Source organism: Patella vulgata, chromosome 3, assembly GCF_932274485.2.
Source record: "Patella vulgata chromosome 3, xgPatVulg1.2, whole genome shotgun sequence".
Taxonomy (NCBI): domain Eukaryota; kingdom Metazoa; phylum Mollusca; class Gastropoda; family Patellidae; genus Patella; species Patella vulgata.
This window is the reverse complement of record NC_065881.2, coordinates 36,883,099-36,899,171: the sequence shown is the minus strand read 5'-3', so window position 1 is coordinate 36,899,171 and position 16,073 is coordinate 36,883,099. Positions and strand designations below refer to the sequence as shown.

General features: G+C 35.5%; 2 protein-coding genes across 5 annotated transcripts in view; one reads left to right on the top strand and one right to left on the bottom strand.

Annotated features, from left to right (window-relative positions):
* Positions 1–5,854: 5,854 nt before the first annotated feature.
* Positions 5,855–11,699, bottom strand: LOC126815565 (polynucleotide 5'-hydroxyl-kinase NOL9). 4 transcript variants are annotated; one of them, XM_050541279.2, is made up of 3 exons: positions 11,591–11,677; positions 11,082–11,168; positions 5,855–8,962 (listed from the first exon to the last, which is right to left on the bottom strand). In XM_050541279.2, exon 3 carries the CDS (start codon positions 8,929–8,931, stop codon positions 6,691–6,693), a length of 2,241 nt encoding a protein of 746 aa, XP_050397236.1. In that variant the 5' UTR covers positions 8,932–8,962; positions 11,082–11,168; positions 11,591–11,677; the 3' UTR covers positions 5,855–6,690. The 4 variants fall into 4 exon arrangements, with proteins under 4 accessions (XP_050397236.1, XP_050397234.1, XP_050397235.1 ...); XM_050541277.1 differs by lacking the exon at positions 11,082–11,168 and having other exon boundaries at positions 11,591–11,699; XM_050541278.2 differs by lacking the exons at positions 11,082–11,168; positions 11,591–11,677 and adding an exon at positions 10,318–11,005.
* Positions 11,700–11,787: 88 nt separating this feature from the next.
* The window catches only part of LOC126816701 (erythroid differentiation-related factor 1), a 35,713-nt gene continuing 31,427 nt past the window's right edge, over positions 11,788–16,073 (top strand). The window contains exons 1-2 of the mRNA XM_050543442.2: positions 11,788–12,006; positions 14,888–14,962. Coding sequence (XP_050399399.1) covers positions 14,906–14,962 — 57 coding nt within the window. The 5' untranslated portion in view covers positions 11,788–12,006; positions 14,888–14,905. The remainder of the gene's footprint in view (positions 12,007–14,887; positions 14,963–16,073) is intronic.

The window sequence follows — 16,073 nt, the reverse complement described above, 5'->3', positions numbered from 1 at the left end:
TATAAAATTTTAACAGATTTGATAATGAAGGCAAATTGTAAAGTGTCAGGGGTGGATACATGGCATTGTTAGTGTTGCGAAGGCACCTTTTCTATTGAAATCTATTTTTTCAATATGCCTTCACTACAATGGAAATGCTTCTTGGTAATAACACTGTATACCCTATTATCGGATTCCCATCAATTTACTTTTCATAACTTTATTTCCGAAAACAACGCCTGGATGGATTGTATTTTTCCTAGTAAAAGTAATATTTTTAGTTTTATTGGGGTTAAAAGTTACACACCACTGTTTAGCCCACCACGAGACAATAGTTATAGAGTTCGCGCTACTTAGAGGATCATTATGAATAATTGTAAAAAGTGAAGTATCATCGGCAAATAGTCGTATGTTGTAAGTAATATTATCGGAGATATCATTTAAGTAAATTAAAAATAAAAAAGGACCCAGTACACTTCCTTGGGGGGACTCCAGAATTAGTATGCAAATAATTTGATTTAAAACCTTCTAAAACTACGCATTGTTGTTTATTTCTAAAATAGTGTTCAATCCATTTATATAATTTTTTATTAGTTCCATATTGTTTCAATTTAGTCAATAAATCTTCATGCCAAACTTTATCAAACGCTTTTGATAGATCACAAAATATAATCGAATTTGCTTTCCTTTATCAAGATTACTTATTATAACATCATAGATTTCTAAAAGTTGATTTATTGTAGAATCGTTTGGTTGAAAACCAGACTGATACTTATATTATAGGTTATTTTCTTTTATAAAATTATAAAGATTTTTGAATAAGATTTTCTCTAATATTTTACATAATGAGCATGTTAATGAAACTGGTCTATAGTTGTCAGGGTAATGCGGATCACCCTTTCCTTTATTCGCTGCAATGATATGTGAAGTCTTTCAAAAATCAGGTAATAATTGGAGTTCTAATGAAAGATTAAAAAATTTGGTGTGAGGGCTGGTGATTGAGGGAGTTAACTTTTTCAGTAAAGCTGGACTTATATTATCGGGGCCAGAAGGCTTTGAGCAGTTAAGAATTAGTAACGGGTCTTTTACTTCTTGTTCACTTATAATAAATGTGTTATTCGTTGTTACTGCGAGAGGCAAAGTTTGGGAGGTCGGGTTCATCATTTAGTTTTGAAATCGAGGCAAAATAAGTGTTAAGAATATTTGCCTTATTAAGTGGGGGTGTGTATACACAGTTTTCATATAATAATGGCGAGATGGCTACCTTTTCATTATCAAAATTTGTAATAGATTTCGCTTTTTTTCTCCATTTATATGGAGGCAGGGTTTTATTATTTATTTCTTTTTCTAATTTGTCTTTAAAATTATTTTTAGCTTGCCTTATTAATGTTACTATTTCATTTCGTATTTTTCTAAATAATAGCCAATGATTAGGATTAATAGTTTTTTGTCGCGTTTGTGTGCTCTATTTCATATTGAAGACGTTTCATTGCAAAACGTTACACATTAAAGCAAAGATACGCTAAACAGTAAATATTATGCAAGAATCGACAGGAAAGCAAACATTGATAGGATAAACCAGCACGCGGCAGTTTTCACCAACCCTTCCTTGAAGTGTTCAATTCGACAATGAACCCCTCCCACGTGTATGGTGCTTTTGCGTGTCTCACGTATAGCTCAGTGGTCCTGTTGGGGCGATAAGTTCTTCATCTGTGAACATACTCTCAAAGCACGTCAAGTGTCCATTACTATTTATCATATCACAACCTGCATAGGTATTTGCATTTCAATATCCCCAACTTTTTTTTAAAGAGTATATATAAACATAAAATTCATATGTCAAGCATCAAAGAAGTTTAATTGTATTCTCATATACTACCTTTGCTTGACAGGTTGACACACAAATTATGCAATTAACTTGCTGCTGATTTGTCAATATAAAATCTCAAAAGGCACAATAAACAGATCCTTCTATAAAGATTGGTCGCCAGACAACGAAACATACGCCCACAGCAGCTAAATTGTCTGACGGTCGACAAGGGTTGTCGCATATTTATTCTTTTGTAGGTAATTGGGGGCATTTACAAGACAATTTCATACAGATCAGGTTATAATTTTTGTCCATGGATGGTTCACAAGGTTCTACGAACTGATTCAAGGGACTTAACCCTGGAAGTAATTTACAGAAAATTTTGAAATTTGACAGGCTTTTTCGTTTTACTAATTTAAATAATTCATATAAATTTCATACATACATGTATGAAACTTTTGTCATTCGAACGTCCACAAAGTTTACAAAGTGAAACAAGGGCCATAACTCTAGAAATAATTGCTGAAATTCAATAGGCCTCCGTTTCACAAATTTAAATGATGCATATAAATTTCATACATATCGGATGATAACTTTCATAAATCGAGCATTAACAATGTTGAACAAAGTAAAATAAGGGCCAAAACTCTTGAAGTAATAATCAGAAATTGATGAAATTCAATAGGATTCTTCATTTTATTAATTTAAATGGCGCATATAAATTTCATACAAATCGGCAGATAACTTTTGATGTTAGAGTGTTCACAAGGTGCAACAAAGTGAAACAAGGGCCATAACTCTTGAAGTAATTAACGGAAATTTCTGAAATTCAATAGACTTCTCCGTTTCACTAATTTACTAAGGTTCAACAAAGTGAAACAAGGGCCATAATTCTAGACGTTATAAACGGAAATTCCTGAAATTCACTAATTCTTTGTTTCACTAATTTAAATAATGCATATACATTTCACAAAGATTGGATGATAACTTTTGGCGTTAGAGCGTTCACAAGGTTCAATAAAGTAAAACAAGGGCCATAACTCTAGATTTAATTAACGGAAATTGATGAAATTCAATAGGATTCTTCTTTTTACTAATCTAAATGACACATTTAAATTTCATACAGATCGGCAGATAACTTTGGATGTTATAGCGTTGACAGGGTGCAACAAAGTGAAATAGGAGCCATAACTCTAGAAGTAATTAACAGAAATTATTGAAATTAAATAGGATTCTTCATCTCACTAATGTAAACAACATATATCTATTTTAAAACAATTGGATGATAAATTTTCGTGTTAGAGCAGTGTTCACAAGAAATTGCGGACGACAGACGGACTTTCGACATTATACGTCCAAATTTCCATGTGGGCGTATAAAAATGTAGAGCACATTTATTTGGCTGGGTCCTCTCAGGGTTCTTTCTTTTCTTAAGAAATCAAAATTATTGTGCAAACATATGAAACGAAAATTAGAATGTCTTAAACTGTTTAAATGCAACATGTAACAAATTGCACTTTTTATCCACTTTGCTGTGGAAAAATCATCAGAAAATATACTAAATAATTATTGTATCAACTTTGTACCACCCCTTTAAAAATTCATGGATCCGCCCCCCCCCCCCCCCGAGTGTTCACAAGAAATTGTGGATGATGGAACAACAACAACATTTTCAGACAGTTCAGGTTAGTTACAGGTGTTACTTTAATGTCCACTCGACACAAACTAGGTCATTTCGGGACTAACATATGGTGCAATTTTATTTCAAAAATTTGCTTGTGTGTAGGGGTCTTCAGCAGTGGGAGGAAACCGTAGGACCCAGAGAAAACCCACGAGGTTAGAAACCACGCCAGTTGACTCAATGACAGACGTTATGATACAACGCCTTAAACATTCGGCCATCCAACCCCCTATTTGATTCTTGTTTGTTTAAACTGTAAGCACAACCAGGGGCGTAAATCTTGGTGTGTGTGTGGGGGGGGGGGGGGTACACCCCCCAGGAAAAAATAGTCCGTCGCAAAATCAGTGCAGTCGGTCGCAAAATAACAGCAGTCGATATCAAAATAAGTGCTCACTGCAAACGTCACGCTACTCACGGAAAACTTTAGTATAAAATAACCTTGTCAACTTATCATGTTTGAAAAAATGTTGTATTTCACTCTTATCATGGAGAAAATTAGTCGGTTTCAAAATAAGTGCAGTCACTGCAGTCGACTCAACAAACAATGCCAGAATAGATCCCAAATAATATATATATGCGTGAATCCGTGCATACGTCACACAAAACTATAGTATAAAATAACCATGTCTGCTTGTCATGTTTGAAAAAATGTTTGTCACTCTTATTTTGTTGTGAGTATGAAATATTTTTCCCCAATGGCAAAAAAAAGTCGGTCTTAAAAAAAATACTCACCGCAGTCGGTCTCAGACTAAATGAATTAATGAGGTAAACAAACAATTACAAAACAGGCGAATTGACAGATGGGCCACAAGATCCTGTCTCATTTCTTATCCTCTCATTAGCGAGAATTTGGTTCCATTTGCCATGACAATGACTAAAATTTTCAGGCCCAGTCCCGAAAAATTAAAAGCTCGGTTACATATCTGAAATTTTTTCGCGCCTGCGGCGCTCGATTCCGTTATAACATCATTCTTCTATTCCTCTGTTTTCTTATACTGTCTCAGCACTATCATATTCACGGTTATAGTGAACTGCCCAGTTATACTGGTGTGCGGGTCGTGGGGCGTCAGACTATACAAATGTTATGTCAACTCTTGCAAAACAGGCGGAATTGACAGGGGCGGATCTCGAGATTCTGTCCCATTGGCTCACATTTCTGATCCTCTCGTCCACAAGACTTTCTCCCAGCAATGACCTCAAGTGCTAGGATATTGACTCAATTTTTCAAAATTTTCTCAGGTTGCTCAGTGTTATAGACACAATCATCATATATGACATAAACTTTATGTCAACTTAAATAAAACTCCTTCCGGCGAGACAACGATCGGCGAACAACTATATAGGCCTAATTATACAATACTGTCTATGTTCTACTGGGACGCTTAATGTTATAGCCAGTATTTTGTTGACATTCATTGTGGGGTGGGATTGTGGATGGCGCCCTAGATTTGGAACCACCCCCACCCCACCCCCTATTCCCAGCTTCTAGATCCGCTCTGCACATGGCCCCTAGAAAACTCGCACCTGTGGTGCCAGCTCCTGGCTGCGTCACTCGTACTGGGGGTATGTGCATCAGTCGGTCGCATTTTGGCTAAACACCCCCCCCCCCCCCAACAAAATCGTTATGTACGCCCCCGAGCACAACAATGATCCCATATATGGGGTCTTACCATGTTCCTGAAGCAACGACTGCGAGTTTCACAACATCTAAGATGTACGTTGTTAAAGCGAGATCAAGCCTTCTATGGAAGATGGGGTCTTACATGATTTTAAGAATAGTTATTGTACAGGAAAGAACTAGAGGCTGTATTGATTTTTAAACCAGATCCTTCATAGCACATATGATTGCTGAGCTACTCATTTGGATGTTTTTGATATTTTTTAGACTTTAATACAGTACCTTATTTTCCACATTGAAAGTCAATTTTGGGATCATCATGAAATTTTTGTGTGCTTAGTGAGAAGAAAATTTGAAATGTTGTGCTATTGTATTCGGGTGCCGAGACTTGGTGTACAGCATTTTTTGAGAGAAAGAAGGACTGCATCTTTCACAGGTCGTGCTATAACAGTTCTATATTTCATTTCGAACAGGCGTTACTTTGTCCAATGAGTCTGTGTTAAATGCAGACATTGATAATCAAATTAATCAAATTGATTATCTCTGCTAGGCCTAAGCAGAAAATTGCCATCATCAAACCCATTTAAGAGATGCAGCCAACATCTACGCCTAATTTCAACATTCTACCTCAATTAGAAACAGAGTTATTGTGTTCTAAAAGGTGTAATGGACTGACAGACGAAAACAGTTTAATAATCCTCAGCTTTCAAGTCTTTCCTTCAATAATCTGAACAAACTATTAAATTTCAAAAAGATCGCAGGATAATTTAAGGTTTTAACAAGGTTATTTTTAATCAAGGAGACAAACTCCAGGAATAATTATAGGAGATTACACAAAATCAATACATGTCTTCAAGAACATCTAATAATTCCAAAAAGATCCTTTCATAATTGTGATAAACAAGTGTGAAAGGACAACAATTGGGACATCAATTTAAATGCTTGCAAAAAATGAAGATTTAAGAGGATTGTTGGGTGTTGAGAAAATGTCCATGATAAACGACATGTGGTACATAAATCATCCATGTACAAATGAATGATCTTCTATAATACCAATGTAATAGACTATATGTCTGTTATTGATTTTTCTACTAATCTATATTTATACATATCATATAGGTCATTTGTCTATAATAAGCTTTATCTTCACTTGTTCATTCTGCTTTTGTTGTTTGCCAATAAAACATTTATCATAACTGAGTGGATTAGGAAATTGGGAAAAGGTGGGTTGGTAGACATTTGCAAAAGAGGTGTGGTGTGGGAAGGGACATCTACCTCCTAAATAATGGAAAAAATCTAACCAGAATTTTCAAAAGCCAATGAAGTTGGTTATTGATATGAGATGTATACAGTTCAATAAATGTTTTAGTAAGGTGTATACATTACATATGTATATACAAGTACAGCTACATACATTAAGAAAAGTGTGGTAATCAATATTTTATTATAATTTACCATTATCTACCCACCTCTACATTAGGGTTTTTTTTGTTTAAATCACATGCTTTGAAATCTACATTGATTATTCACTCAAATTTCTTGCTGTACAAACAGATTGACTTATCAAATGAGCCTTTACACTGGCCATTGTGTGAAATTAAATCATAGCTTGGGGATTTTCTGTGTGCTACTATTACCCTTTTGTAAATACTGTTTTCTAGGCATCTTACTACGATTTATAAGGGAAGTTGAACCAACTGTTTTATTTATAGAACCCAAATACGGTAATTCCGAAACGTCTATTGATTCTGTCTGCTGTGAAAGAATGTCAATGGGAAGATGTACAGCACCCTTAATAAGACAGTTTACATTTAAGAGTTTCTCGAAAGGCAGTGGTGTAACTAAATAAATATGTTCATTTTTAATATCAATGGCTCTAATGATTCCCAGTCCATAAGAAGGACAAACTGGCATCTCTTTAACAAAATGGAGTCCAGACTCTTTCTTAACATAACTTGTAGTCATGTTAATTTCACATAACCCCACAACTGATGCATTGAAAGCATAAAGAATCTGTGAATTGTCACCAGGATGTTGACAATCATGTATAACCACATCTTTAAAATTAATCTTATAAGGTTCCATATGTAATAGTTTGGTGCCATTGTCAAGAGTGCTGTTCAAATATGCAAGAATAGCCAGTTCGCGATACTGTTCAGCCTTAAATGGAAATCGATATTTTGTGGGAACCTCTGAGTCCATGATATATAATGTCTGATTATCGAAGTTAGAGGGAGGGGTTCCACTGTTAATCATTAATTCAGGTATGTTGTACAGCCAGCCAGGTGTGTTCATCAAATAATCAGATGTCAAAGGCGGAAAGTTGTTATAATCATATTCACAATCTAACTGAACAATCATTGTTGGTTTGATCATATGGATTAGATCCACAATAATCTTTAATCCCAATCCTTCATTCCATCCCAAGGTGTTGACAATTACAGGCAGCTTGGTGTCTAGATTTCTGTATGATCTGTGAACAATTTCAACAGATTTGATATATCTGGTCAAACCTTTTGATGGGTTAATTTCACCATAAAAACACATATGATCTGAGTTCTTTTGGTGAGTAAAGGGCGGTCCGAGAGCCGGTTCATTAATATGATGTAATGAAATGATTCCAGAAGGAGTGAACTCTGCCTGGCCTACATCACAGTCCAAAAAACTGACGGCATTACTGACATTAAGAGCACTGTTAATTAACATTCTATTTAAAGTTGATTTACCAGAGTTTTTACCACCTACAACCATAACAACAGGTTTGATACCATTAATTATCTTATTTGTCCATTCATATATAGCAGTGTCATACTCTCTGGAAGCAGAAACCCATAAAGAATTACAGTCAGACATGCTAGATAATGAGTACTTGGCTTGTGGATCATCTAAATGAAAAAGATTTTTGAATTGTGGCACTGTCGATGACTCAAAATTTATGGGTGATATTAACCTATCCAATATCAGTACTACACAGTCTCCATTTGCTAGTTCATTCAAATCAGCCAATAGTTGATTCAAACTACTTTCATTCAGCATGTCAGCAGTGACCACATTGGCAACTGTATTCTTTGGTTCTCCCCTGACAGTTTTTATAGTCAAAAAACTGTTGCTATTGGGTGAAAAAACATCCACAGAATTATTACCTGGTTTGATCTCATAACCCAGAATTTTACAACTGCCTAATAGAGATCTGACCTTAGCTTTTCCCTTAAAACATAGTTCAGCTGGATGGGTTAAAATCAGCACTGACCGATGACCCTTTCTGCTTAGGACAAATTCAGGCTTATTTACATTTCCAACACATGTATATCCATTCTGGGTATTTTCATTATCTGAAAGTTCTAAGTTTTCATACGACATGTGAACATCCATACTAGGTTCGTAGTCATCATCAACATCATCACAATTTGCATTAACTGACTTTGAGAGATCATTGTCACAGTTGGAAGGTACTTTCATTTTGTTGACGTCAGTTTCAACAACAATTATTTCGGTTTTACAAGCATTTTCTAGAAGCTGTTTGTTTCGATGTTCTGAAAGTTTTTTGCTAAGAAATGAGAATGTATTGTTGTTTTCAAGAAGTTTCTGTGATGTTGTATCATTCTTAAATTCAGATGATTCTTCGCCACTATCAACAAAGTTTCTAAAAACTGAAATCTTACTCTTGAATGCATTAAGTTTTTGAACATTTGTCCTGGGTAGAACTGAAAAATCAATGACCTCCACTTTAGAATTAGAAGTTGGCTTTTTAACTATTTTTGTGTTTGATTGTTTCCTGGTTTTCTGAATTCTGGAAACTGTTGGCAATTTTCTAGTTGATTTGCGGCCTACTGCTTTCCCCATCTCAACTGTCTGTTTTATATTGTTCCTTTTACTGCAAGAGAATGAGAACAAAGGATAAATAATACTGAAAAAATGATTCAATAATTATCATTATCAAATGTATATGACTATAGTCTAGGCAGCAAATAATCAAGATTTTAAAGTTAAAGTTAACCATAGCGACTAGGTTATGTCACACTCAAAAGAGCTCCAGATATTTTAGTTAAATTGTCTGTGTTTGGATATTTTAATTGAAAAAACTAATCAATGAAGACTTGTATTTTATAACAACTTTTATATGTTAAGCAAGTGTCTGAATATAAAAATAATACACTGGGTTTCAACAAGATGAAACAAGTTTGGTAAAAACAATAGATACAGGGACACACAAAATGAAAGCATTAAAATGGATGATTTATCAAAAATGATTGATTTATCAAAAGATACAGTAGATGAAGGTAAGACAGATAAAACTGTTATGGATGTAGAACATTTGCACATTATGGTTCATAATGCTGTTAGGGCGATAGTGGAGATTTTAAATACACTGTATAGCGCATGCCCTTCTTCATTAGCCCACCCGGAGCAGAACAGTAGGACGGTCAACCCCATTTCATCTTCCTCCTTTTCTGCACCAATCGGACTATTGAAGAAAGGCATACGCAGTGAACCCGCGATTAGTAAACCCGCGGACTAGTGGACCCCTCTCGATGAAACAGCCCTATCAAAAAATAGATTGCGATTAAACAGCCAGGGGTGGAATGGTTTTGTGATGAAAGGACTTTGAGCCCTTCGCCCTGCCGCGCCGGACCGTGACCGATATATTTCTCTAATATTTTGGACCTCGATATTGACACATATGTGTCGCAACGCATATAATAATGTAATATGAATGTATATAAACTGATTTATATTCAAGCGTTTCTGTTTTAACCATAATTTCTAATCTGTTGTTTGGCAAAATACTCCAGAAGTTTCAATCGAATGGCAATTTATAGCCTCTGGATATTCCAGTCTACACCGATAGTATTTATTGCACATGCTCTCAAGATAAGACCAAATATTGTGTCACTGTTTGACATGACTTGTGGAATATCACTCGGCAAACCTCAGCAGACTCCAGTACCCTATATCTAGCCTTGGCTTATGACGAGGTCCGCCATTGGAACTACTTTCAAGTTCCGGGATTACCAACGGCGTTGCCCATGACATCGGCTTTGAAGAATGCTTTATCTTACAAAGATTTCAAAGTCTGAAGTTTCAAGTTTATCCGATTTTCTTTAGACAAGGACAAGTTTGCACTAAAAATTTTACACACTCTTCTAACCACGCAATTGTTAGAACTTCTTTCTGAAAGCGGCAAGTAAATCGGTGCCGCATCGCAATTGTATAGGCGTAGGTACATACCATTACTTACTGTCATACAGCCTAGGCTGATGTAGGGTAGGCTACCGGAATCTGCCGAGGTTTGCCAAATGGTGGAATATGTCTAGCCTCGTTCTTCGAGTCCCTTGTAACAAATGGGGCTGAAACCCATCTTTTCTCGGTAAGATCACAACATGAATGTTGATTTAAAGTAGCTACATGTAAGTCTCTAACTCAATATTATCCAAAGTCTTACACGTTGAAAACACGAATTATTTGTCAATTTAAATCAACATTGATGTTGTGATCTTACCGGGAAATGGTAGGCTTCTGATATCCAATATTTAAGACAAAATAAACATTTTACCATTGGATTGGTGCATGTATACGAATCGTGTACCATAGTGCGTTTCAGAATCATTTGTAACAAGTGACCAAAAGAACGAGGCTTGACATTCCATAACTCATGTCAAACGGTGACGCCATGAGAGCATGCACAATAGACTGGAATAACCAGACGCTAGAAATTGACATTCAGTTGAAACTCATAGTGAGTCATAGTCATGCCGTATTTCGCTGGACATCTGATTTGAAGTTAGAGTCAAAACGGAAACAAATGAATGTAAATCAGTTTATATACAATAAGATTACATTATTATATGCGTTGCGACCCATTTGTGTCAATTTCTTGGTCCCAAATATTAGCGATTTAGCTCCTAATGACAAATAATAGCTATGTGGCAGATTTTTTTCAAAACTGTCCCACATCAAATCTAATAACAAAAATGGAAAGAGCTAATAAAAACCTTTTAAATAAGCCCTCATTCAGTATTGTAGCTCAAAAAATAAAAAAGTTATGGAATTTCAAATGCTGGAAATCTGGACAATTACGGCTGAAATTTAACAAGGGAATTAATAGGGAGAGAGAGAGAGGAATGGGGTTTAACGTCCACTCGACACAAACTAGGTCATTTCGGGACTAACATATGGTTTAATTTTATTTACATAATTCGCTTGCGCGTAGGGGTCTTTAGCAGTGGGAGGAGACAAATGTGATTAATTAGGCTCGTTAACTGGGTTAAAAACGGATAAAAATCATCATAACTTCCTTAATATTTGAGATAAAGACACCAAATTTGGAGGGATTGTAGGCATTTAAAAGTGCTATAAGATAAAACAATAATTCGTGTTTTCAATGCCGAAGACTTTGGATGATGATAGTAGCTACTTTAAAGTCAAACATCAAAAAGTCAGTCCGTCGACTGTTTTTTAATTATAACACAATACGGTTGTGCTTTACATAGCAGTAGGCTACCTGAAAATTTTAATCATTAAACATAATTAATTGAAAACTGATGTCCACTTTTTATCTAAAGTCAAAGACTGTCGAACACGTGCTTCCTGTTTACAGCTGTGTAGTCTCGATCTTTCTGCTTATGCTCTTACTTAACAATATGCTAGGCGTCTGGAAATTCTGGACTTTCTGAGATAACTTCCGTTTCAAAACAACAACATTGACAGAATATTCTACATTATTCTACAAACATTTAATGAAAAAAACAGTTGGAACCTGTGTGAAAGCATACAATGAAAGATTTTCAAGTGTTGTAAAATGTTCTTTATCAAGTGCTCTAGTCTAAATCCTCGATTCGCGATTGCAGCATCATAAAATTAATAGATTATTTCTGGGAACCCTGATATTGCTTCATCTCATGCTTGTTGTAAATTCAGGTAAGTCGTAAATCCAGTTATGTTATGGTACTGATGACCGGTACAAATTTACTCTAATTTCTCATTGTAGGGTAGCCTAGACTTGATTGCTCAACTGAACCTTGATATCTAATAGAGCTATAACAGCAGTAGTGTTAACAATACTGGGACAAAATTGTACATTGTCTTTCACTTCAGTTGTTTTCTTTCAGCTATATTCAGTCTTGTGTAAAGACTGTTCTGGAATTTTGGAATGCAAGTGTCTAGGAATTTCAGTGAGTCAACTCAAGAAATGTGAACCAACCTCTCGCTCTCACAGAAGAGTACCGTTAAAAAATCTCACAGAATATAATGGGATTTTCTCAAAAGATAATCTGCAGGGACATATTTAAAGGAGCTAAATTGCTATTATTGGGACGTAAAAATTGACACAATCTACAAACAGGTCGCAACGCATATAATAATGTAATATGAATGTATATCAACTGATTTACATTCAATCTTTTCTGTTTTTATTCTAATTTCAAATCTTTTATGCGCGGTGAAATATGCCATAAGTCTTGATCAATCGATTGGTTATTCCAGTCTACACCGATAGTATTTATTGCGCATGCTCTCCAGATAAGTATTTGGCTCACAATTTGGCATGACTTGTGGAATATGTCTAGCCATGTTCTTTGAGTCCCTTAATTATGTTACAAATGGCGCTGAAACTTACTATGGTACACGATTCGTGTACCAATGGTAAAATGTTTATTTTGTCCTAAATATTAGATATCAGAAGCCAACCTTTTCCCGATAAGATCACAACATCAATGTTGATTTAAAGGGACTATTCCGATTCAAACAGAGTCTCAAAAACAAAAGTCCGAGTTCGTATGAAATTTAAGCTCCAAAATATAGAAGAATGGTGAATTTACCCTGCCTCAAAATTTCAGCTCAAAATATTGAGTTGTTTGGATGTGAACGTCAAAAATGCTTATCCGGACACGTAACCCTTTTAAAATTTCTGGTCATTTTTTTCGTTGGGTGACCTGATAATCTATCGCCGTTCCTTTAGAGGTCTATATAGTGAATGACCCATGTGCCGTACTGGATAACGAAAGGTAAATTCCACCTACACATTGTTTTTATAAAATAAAAGTCTGGTTTTATCCAGCCACCGCATAATACAGCTTGGGAGACCGGTCTCTATCTCCAGATGAAGACTGACAGGTTTAAGTTGTTTGAAAACGTATCACATATAATGAGTTAGCTGCTCGACCCTTAGGTACGGGATATTAAGGAGTTTTAACACAAAATTAAGCAGTTTTATTCTCCAAAATATTATCGGGATTGGCCCTTTAAATTGACAAATAATTCGTGTTTTCAATTTAAATCAACATTGATGTTGTGATAAGTAGCTAATTAAAGTCTCTAACTCAATATCATCCAAAGTCTTCGACATTGAAAACACAAATTATTTGTCAATTTAAATCAACATTGATGTTGTGATCTTACCCGTAAAAGATTGGCATATTTTGCTGAACATAACTGATTTGAAATTAGAGTAAAAACGGAAACTATTGAATGTAAATCATTTTATATCTATATATATATTCCGGTTTCGGAGTTATGACCCCCGTGCGAAGCCGGTCTGTTCGAGGTTGGCGGCTACAATAGGTCTGCCCCGAATCTGAAATTTGGGGTTTAGGGGTGGCTCGGACCGGGGAGTAACATAGACCAGGTGGCGTTAGTCTACCACTTTCGGTTTCGGTGTTATGACCCCCGAGCGAAGCCGGGTATCTGTCTGTCTGTTCGGGGTTGGCGACTACACTAGGTCTGCCCCGAGTCTGAAATTTGGGGTATAGGGGTACCTCACACCGAGGAGTAACATAGGCCAGGTGGCGTTAGTCTACCACTTCCGGAGTTATGACCCCCGAGCGAAGCCGGGCATCTGTCTGTCTGTCTGTTCGGGGTTGGCGGCTACACTAGGTCTGCCCTGAGTCTGAAATTTGGGGTATGGGGGTAGCTCGGACCGGGGAGTAACATAGGCCAGGTGGCATTAGTCTACCACTTCCGGTTTCGGAGTTATGACCCCCGAGCGAAACCGGTCTGTTCGGGGTTGGCGGCTACACTAGGTCTGCCCCGAGTCTGAAATTTGGGGTATAGGGATAGCTCGGACCGGGGAGTAACATAGGCCAGGTGGCGTTAGTCTACCACTTCCGGTTTCGGAGTTATGACCCCCGAGCGAAGAGTGGTATTGAGCCTTTAAGTTACATATTACATGTACTAGAACCAGTGAACTGTTACTAATATATCTATTAGGAGGCAATACTGCTTTAAAGTGAAACCATGCTGTTGTATTTTGTTACGAATTTGATTGTAAAATAACATTCCTTATATTTGTTGTCATTATACCAATACTGGTACTGGTACAAATGGTTTTATTTTTAGATAATATTACACTAGCTAGTGGAATAAAAAATTTTGTGCCAGTAAAACTAATGATTAAAAACATTTATTTCAGTTATTTAGATCGTGGGTGTACTTTCTTTGATCATTGCTTATTAGTTATTGGTCAACTCATTGGTTTTGACACTCATGGCTCAATGCTGATGGATTCAGCACTCATTGACCCAAAGATGTCCTGAGTTGGCATTACCAGTTAACAAAATTATACTTAAGGACATAATACATACAGTAACTTTATTTATTAAAAGTGTTATTTACAAAATTTGATATTCAGTTTACCTAGCTAGCTAAAGTCAGTTATTTTGAAGATCACCTAGATATTCAAACAATATTGGTCGTTGTACCAATGGGCTTACTCCATATAAACCAAGCTTACTGCATGAACATTATATCACATTCCAAATTAAAATAAATCATTGTTACAACAAGTGGTTTTGGTATTTTTCAGAGATTATAGAAACAAAAGATGGATGAAAAAGAAAAGATGAATTCTAGTAATGGAACTGAATCAAAAGATTTTAAGGTACATATGTATAGATTTATAGTTTACAATGTTTTTTGATTGGCTTCTGACTGATAGTTCATTTCTGTCGACAAGTATAGAGGCAAGAATATAATGACATCTAACATATGTTGTTTATTTTAATAGCCATGATTACTCTCTAAAAGTTTTAATTTATTATTTTTGTTAAATTTACGTACAGAAAATGGTTATTGGCTTCTGGTGCAATGAGGCTTAATTAAACATACATTGTGCAAGAGCTAAATCTGCCTATTGCAAGTCTTTCTTTAGGCCTGAAAGGTTATCTAAATTATTAATTAGACATTAATTAACTTATCCAGACCATAATCAACTGTCGATATCATTGCTAGCCTGCAGTATTTACTGAATTAGGATCAGATTTGCTGCTCAACTTTCATTCATGATTTAATCATGAAATGGAAAATCGAGACTATGATTTTTATCTTACCGAATTAGTAATGATGATCGGTTCAGAGTGAATCAATTTGACTGAAATTTTCAGCAAATTCCCTTTACGTTATCTAGTTTTTAACTATTATAGTGTGAACTGCCAGCTCTTTATCTAATCTCCCATAATATATCTTTAAACTTTAAATACAGTGAACAAATGAAGAAATTCAGATCTGTTTATTAAACATACAACATACAAGAGCTAAATCTGCCTATTGTTGTTATCTAAATTATTAATTAGACATTAATTAACTTATCCAGACCATAATCAACTCTCGATGCCATCACTAGTCTGCAATATTTAGCAGATTGGAATAAATTTTTTGAAAAATAATTAAATGTAAAAATTGATAATAGAGACTTTGTTTTTTATCATACCGACTTCAGTTAGGATGATTGAGGCTAGCCTAAAATTCAAAAGCTAATATCTTGGATCAGAGTGGAATTTTCAGCATATTCTATTAACGTAATCTTTTTTTTAACTATTATAGCGAGAACTGTCAACTCTTTATCTAGTCTCCCATAAAGCCCCTTTAAATCAGAGTAGGAGCTAATCAGTTAAAGATGCATTATGTAAAAGCTATATCTGCCAATTATAGGTCTTTCTCTAAGCTTCAAATGTTATTTAGACATTTGTTAACATAAGCCCTTATTCAACTCT